This window comes from Elephantulus edwardii, unplaced genomic scaffold, assembly GCF_000299155.1.
Source record: "Elephantulus edwardii isolate Elephantulus edwardi_28Jun2011 unplaced genomic scaffold, EleEdw1.0 scaffold00092, whole genome shotgun sequence".
Taxonomy (NCBI): domain Eukaryota; kingdom Metazoa; phylum Chordata; class Mammalia; order Macroscelidea; family Macroscelididae; genus Elephantulus; species Elephantulus edwardii.
Window position 1 is genome coordinate 13392781 of NW_006399842.1, and position 6904 is coordinate 13399684.

Here is a 6904-nt window from a genome sequence, read left to right on the forward strand (position 1 = left end):
AGAGGAGGGGCAGCCGGAATATTTACAAAGCCCACTCTGCACAAGTGAGGGGCTCGAGGCAGCAGGGAGTACTTGGGTGGACTGTAGCACCTCCTCCCTCTCCCTAACTCAGAGCAGCCAAGTGTACAAACACTGCACATAAGGATGATTTGTATTCATCTTCGAAGCTCAGGCTGCTCCTGGGTGCATTACCACCTCATTAAGGTGCTGGTAGCTTCAGGCCTTCATCTTAAGACTAAGTATTGTTGGAACTGTTTTCTTCATGTTAGTTGTGGGTGATTTCATTACATCCAAAGCACATAGTCTAGAATCACGCACTTGGGATGATGCTTACGATGTTCCTTTCTCATTCTGCCAGGACCTCTCCAGTGAAGCCAATGGTCTGAAGATGGCTGAGCAGCGAGGCCGGGAACCCGAGGCAGAATGCCCTGTTTGTTGGAACCCCTTCAACAATACCTTCCACACCCCCAAAATGCTGGACTGCTGCCACTCCTTCTGTGTAGAATGCCTAGCCCACCTCAGCCTGGTCACTCCGGCCCGTCGCCGACTGCTGTGCCCCCTGTGTCGCCAGCCCACTGTGCTGGCCTCGGGACAGCCTGTCACTGACCTGCCCACAGACACTGCCATGCTCACCTTGCTCCGCCTGGAGCCCCACCATGTCATCCTGCAAGGCCGTCAGCTCTACCTCAAAGACCAGCCCAAGAGCCGCTACTTCCTGCGCCAGCCCCAGATCTACACCCTGGACCTGGGTCCTGAGCCCGAGAGCCAAGCCAGTGCCCCGCAGGACACAGCCCCAGCCACTGTCACTGTGTCCATCCCCAGTCACTACTCCCTGCGGGAGTGTTACCGCAATCCTCAGTTCCGGATCTTTGCCTACCTGATGGCTGTCATCCTCAGTGTAACTTTATTGCTCATATTTTCCATCTTTTGGACCAAACAGTTCCTTTGGGGCGTAGGGTGAGCTCTGTAGCCTGAGACAGAACCGCGCCCATTTCTGGTTGGGTGTGGGGACTGTTGAGCCTCTTGGTGTCTTCCCTTAAAGTATTACTTTTACAGTCCAAGCATCAGTTTGACCCTGTATTCACTCTGGGAATGGAGGTCCCCACTCTAAGAGCCTCTGAGAGCTAAAGTGCTGCAGAAGTGGAGGAGCCTCTGGGTGAGAGCCGTGAGTCTGGAAAGGCAGAGAAGCGGAGCCATGACTACAGAATTACACAGCAGATTGTGCCAAAGAACTGGACAAAGGTATCCAGGAGCCTGACAAGACCAAACAGCAAGTGGCACTTCTCACTTGGAGCTGTCTTGAGAACCTCAGTTCACACGTTTTGCTTTTTTAAAAATTACGTAACTATTTAGAAAAGCTTTATTTAAAACAAGTGTGTCTCTCTTTTCCACTTTCTCTCTGGATGCCTTGCCATCAGCCCCAGGAAAAGTGGTCTGAACTCATTAATCCAATGATTTATTTACTGAGTTAGCACTGAATGCCAGAACCTGGGAGATGGTATGACTGAGGAAACCCTTCTAAGTGGGAGGGAAAACTCATTACAAAGCTTTTTGTGCACTGGTCAACTTTCGTTTGTGGATCTATCTTATCTATCATCTATCCCTTTAAGCCTCACAGTAGGTACAAAGGTCCTAATTGGAACAGATACAGGACAGAGCTGCATACCCACCCCCAATACTAGAATTCTAGCCTTAGGAGTTCCCATTCCAGCAGGGAGGTTTTCAATTTACACCAGAGTTTAGGAGGCAATGAAAACCACAGCTAGAGTTTGGATGTTTGGGCTGGTTGAAATACCATCTTGCTAGTTAAAGACAACCTTTTGAGTGTTAAAATTTTCATTCTTAGAATCATTCAGAGGCCAGAAATTGAGTTAATTTTATTTGTTCTAAGTAACACCTTGTGAGCTTAATGGAACCATTTTCTATAAATTCCCCTTAAATATCCAATGTACAAGATTTCTCAAAACAGCCAAGGCAATATAACTCATGTTTGGTAAAACCAAACTGTTTTAAGCTCCAGTGTGAAGAACTCTCCATTACAAATACTGGAAAGCTGCCTACTTCTCCTGCCAGGGGACTAGCACCTACTTATTTATGTCATCAAAGATAATTACACTAACACTGGGACTTGACCTGTCCCCACTGACTTCATTTCTTTACACTTCCTTACTCCTTAATGTTGTGGCAGGGAAGTTTAGGTTAATGATCTCATCGTGTTAGAGGGACAGCTCAGGTAAAGGGCAGACACTTACCTCTATAAACAAGATTTACCCCATTTTAGACACAACTGAGGCTCCCTGAATGCTTTGTTCAAGGTCATACAGCTAGTGATGGGTATCCTTTCAGTCAAAACAGTACCTAAAACTATTGGGAAGGATATACAAACCAAATTAAAGCAGGTAACAGGTTTGAGTTCTTTGGACAGGGAAGGATTTAGTATTGTAGTGTTTCCTATTTTCGCTCAGTAGGTCTAATCATTCTCCTAGGGTGCATGAAGCGTCTCGGATGCTCCAATGAAGGGGATGGGTTGTACCTCTGAATGCTGACACATCTCCAGTACTCAGGAGAGTTCCACACACCTTATAATCCTCTATCCCAAAATTGATTTATCCTGATTAAAGTATTATCCTAACACTAAAGGTCTCTCCTAAGTTCATGAGGTACGAGCAGTAAAATGACTTAGACCTCATCTGGCACAAAGTCAGTCAGGTCAAAAAGGCAGTGTACAAGGTGGAGTGGTTAAGAAACTCGGGCTTTTCTAGAAAATAAAGTATGGTGGCTAGATTGACCTTTCTGGTTAGTGTGGCCAATATACTCAGCAAAACCCCAAACTCCGTTACTGTCAAGCCGGTTCTCATATGAACTCTTTAGGACAAGAAAAACGAAGTTTCCAAGGCTCTGATCTTCAGAGCAGGCTGCCAACTCTTTCTCCTGTGGAGGTAGATCTCAACCTGCAGCTAAGTGTTTTAACCACCTTGCCTTCCTGGTACCTGTTAAATCTTCTTTTGGGACACAAGCTGTCAGAAAGAGGAGGGTTCAACCTCAGGCTCTTTCTACTTATTAGCTAGGTAACTGAGTAAACTGCTTAGTCTCGAGTTTCAGTTTGCCTATTTCACCATCATCATGAAATGTTTCATGGTGTTTAGTTAATGGCTTTTTTAGAATGTTTATCTAATGAAGAAATATATAATCCACAAGATACTTATTCCAGAAAGGTTTGAGTGAAATACTTTTTACTCAACTGCTACCTCTAAATCTTTTGTAATAAATAAACCAAGACATGACAATGCTAAGGAAACAAATTTAAACTCAAAAAACTATGAAAACCTTTTGTTAGATACTAAACTGCATGTGAATATATCAATGTTATTAAAATATTTACATAAGTAGTAATGAAATATGATGCCCTTTTCATGGAAAATGCTGAAAAAAAATGAAGCCATTACACAATAGTTAAATGCCTACTGGAGGGTAGATCTTAGGATATGTGACATAAAATCAGGTTAAACAGTCTATTTAGCACAGTAGCAGTTTATAGAACAGAGCTACAATAAACTCACTCTTGTCCTCTTTTGAATAGCAAAAGTATTTTGAGTGCTTAGGAGAAAATGATGTATACCTCCCTTGCATTTCCTCCTATGAACCCTTCTTCCAAATTCCTGTATTTCTAAGTGAGCTTGGCTGTCTTCTTGGAGTAAAAAGTGAAAGTAAATGCAGCATGCACAATGAGCAAGAATTACAGGTCTGGACACAGCTCATTTGTTGCAACGTAAGCTCTAATGTGCCACTGAGCTGGAACCAACTCACAGTTGACACTAAAGTGGTTTTCAGAGGCTGTAAATTGTACAGGAGTTAAGCTGCACATCTCTCTTCTGCTGAACAGCTGGTGAATTTGAACTGCCTGCATTTGGGTGGCAGCAAAACTCCTTACTACAAGTCACCAGGGCCACTTCATAAAGAACCTTCCGCTTTTTAGAAAATTATTAATAGTGCTCATTTAAAGCACAGATTAGTAAGATATTTGAGGTTTTCCAGACTCCCAAACCAATGAATGGTACATCTATGGTCCAAGGTCCAGGCTTCAGAAAATGTTTACTGTACAAAATAATTTTTTGAAGAATAGTTTTTATAATAGAATTTCACCCTGTAGCAAGAAATAAAGAAAAAGTTTATACCTAGGAATACAAACTAAGAATTTTTTCAGTTACTTCAAGATGAAGGGTATCATCCTCTAAGTAACCAACAGAAAGAAATTTGTACAACACATTTCATATTTGCTTTCTAAGAATTTCTTTGAATCCAGATACCATGGCCTTGGTTTGGACTAACATGAAGGATGCCAAGCATCAAAGTAAAATGGAAGCCATTTTCTGACAAGGCAAATGTTCAGTTCTGAGCTCCCTGAAGCAGTCAGTATCCAAGTGAACTCAATAGGCAGAGTAAAAAGCATCTTTCCAGCATAACCATCGACCTAAGTACGGTCTACTGCTTCATCACCTGTTCTCAAGGAAGAGGAGAGGGTTTCAACTCTGTCCATGCTTTTGTTTACTGAGCGAGTGGTGACATATGTCTCTTTACTTGAGGGCTTCCAGAATATAGTCCAGCCACTTGCCTTCTGGATGACATGCAGTCCTGAAGCATCTACCAAGTGATAAAAAGCCAAGTTTCAAGAATTAAAAATGGACAGTGTCAGTCACAATCCTGAGTCCTAGGAGGGAGGTAACAGGGTATTCAAACAAAAGATGATAAAAATAATGTCTACACAATTTTTGGCAGGGCCTGAAGGTGAAAATTAAATTTTCAACCATGAAAGGCATTCACCATCACTCAGAGGCTGGGCTGTCTGCCTGGAGTAGGGACAGACATGGAAATCCAAGTCTATTGACAGTCTATACATGGTGAATGGCAAAACACATGATAGAACAGAACATGTGAGTTCTTCTCTTTTGAGGAAAATAGCTCTTAAAAGAGAGCCTGAGGTTATAGAGTTAGTTCTTTATGCTGCCTATTCAGCCATCCAGAGCTTGAAGGTCCTGTCATATGAGCAAGTAGCTATTAGCTGGCCGTCGGAAGAAATATCCAGGCCCATCACTTTGCCCTCATGGCCAGCCAGAGTCTTGAGTGGGGACCAGCCTGGGTGGGTCCAGATCTTGGCAGTGTTATCATAGGCTCCAGTAAGTAAGAAGTTCCCGTGGATAGCTACAGGGGAAAAGGAGAGTTGTTACAGGGTTTTTACTTGTCATAAATGGGAAATATTGGATAATAAGATAGTGAGAAGTAGGTGTGATTTGATATTCAGAAAAATGCAACTTAGATTCTATAGTCTTATTGTGCTTCCAGCAAAAAGAGAAATTCGTAAGGCAAATTCAAAGGAAGTAATTACATTATTTTTTGGTTCTTTCTCAGACAATCTGCTCAGATTAGTACTAGAGTCAGTGCTTTCCATGGAGGAAAAAGATGGATCAATGAATTCATGGAAATATTCTCTACTGTTGAGGACAGGAACCATCTTGGGTCCTGGCAGAGAAGGAAATGACGATATACTTCTTTAGGATAGTCCAAATTCAATCTGATCTCACATACACGTTAAACCAGATTTATAGTCTATGGAGGGCAATCTCAATAACAGGAAAAGCTTACGCTCAAACTTGACACCAGTCACTAAGTTCTGATGGGCAGGAATAGTGTAGACACAGCGTCGCTGTCGAAGGTCCCATACTTTGCACGTGTTGTCACCACTACCAGTTGCAATGTGATAGCTATGGATCAGAGACAATAACCAAGTTAGAAGGAGGAAGACTTTTTGACCAAGAACCATGTCCACCACTTATCCAGTGAGCTTATTTACCCATTAGGAGAAAAATTGATTCCATAGATTTCCTTTAGGTGGCCTTCAAGGAACATGATACACCGTCCAGTGCGCAGGTCCCAAACTCGACCAAAGGCATCTAGTCCCCTGAGAAGACAATTTAGAAACCAGCATTTTAAATCAGTTCTCTTTGAAAGCAGGTATTTTTAAGAGGTGGGACTACTGACTGCCCCCTGCTATGTGGAAGAGGCCTTACCCAGTGCCAGCCAAAGAGCCATCTTGATGGAAGGCAATATCATACACACCCATGCTGTGGCCCTCCTGGTGCAGGATCTCCTCTTGAGCCTCCAAATCCCACAAGCGCCATGAGCGGTCATAGCTGGAAAAAAACATAATCAAACTATTAACTACCAAGTATTTAACCTTCCACAATGTACATGGTTCTAGAAACATCTGGAAGTTAATTAAGTCTGGCCTCGGCAACTAACCATATACTCACTCAACAGTTAAAAATATGTGTCCTCAATGAGATACCATCTCACTCCAGTAGCAGTGACAGAGTTTAGCAGGATAGCAAGTAATAAATGTTGGACAGAAGTGGCAAGATAGGAACTTTTTTTTTTATAATTTTAATGAGCATTTACAGAGATTTTGGATTTCCATTCATTTATTTGCTGCACTGCACTTTTCTCCCTGCCCACCCCTTCCCACCAGCTCGCTTCCCCCTCTGAAGAGAAAAAAAAAATTTCCCTCCCTGGGACACAATGCGCCCACACCCCTCCCGCCACCCCAAGTACACTCCACTATGCAACCTTAATTGTGGACTCTTGTGATAACCATAATACCAAGATAGGAACTCGTATACATTATGGTGGGATTGTACAATGGAACCACCATTCTGGAAGGCAGCTTGGCGCTTCCTCAAAAAGCTGAACATAAATAATCTAAGTGCCCATCAACAAATGAATGGGTAGAGAAGCTGTAGTATATTCGCACAATGGAATATTATGCTGCATTGAAAAACAAGGAACTCATGCAATATTATTCAAAATGGGTGACCCTGGAGGACATTATGCTGAATGAGGCATCTCAGTC

At 42.7% G+C, this 6904-nt stretch overlaps 2 protein-coding genes across 2 annotated transcripts in view; one reads left to right on the forward strand and one right to left on the reverse strand.

Moving 5' to 3' along the window:
* The first annotated feature begins 388 nt into the window (after positions 1 to 388).
* Positions 389 to 961, forward strand: RNF183 (ring finger protein 183). The gene has a single exon (XM_006890729.1). The coding sequence runs from the start codon at positions 389 to 391 to the stop codon at positions 959 to 961; it is 573 nt and encodes a 190-aa protein (XP_006890791.1).
* Positions 962 to 5005: 4044 nt separating this feature from the next.
* Positions 5006 to 6904, reverse strand: part of PRPF4 (pre-mRNA processing factor 4) — a 23017-nt gene continuing 21118 nt past the window's right edge. Inside the window, exons 10-13 of the mRNA XM_006890761.1 lie at positions 6066 to 6188; positions 5849 to 5956; positions 5641 to 5759; positions 5006 to 5199 (exon numbers count right to left, since the gene is read on the reverse strand). Of these exons, the coding sequence (XP_006890823.1) occupies positions 5006 to 5199; positions 5641 to 5759; positions 5849 to 5956; positions 6066 to 6188 (544 nt within the window). The remainder of the gene's footprint in view (positions 5200 to 5640; positions 5760 to 5848; positions 5957 to 6065; positions 6189 to 6904) is intronic.

What these genes read in the sequence shown, in the direction of transcription:
- RNF183 (XM_006890729.1), top strand. Translation starts at nt 389, where the DNA reads ATGGCTGAGCAGCGAGGCCGGGAACCCGAGGCAGAATGCCCTGTTTGT.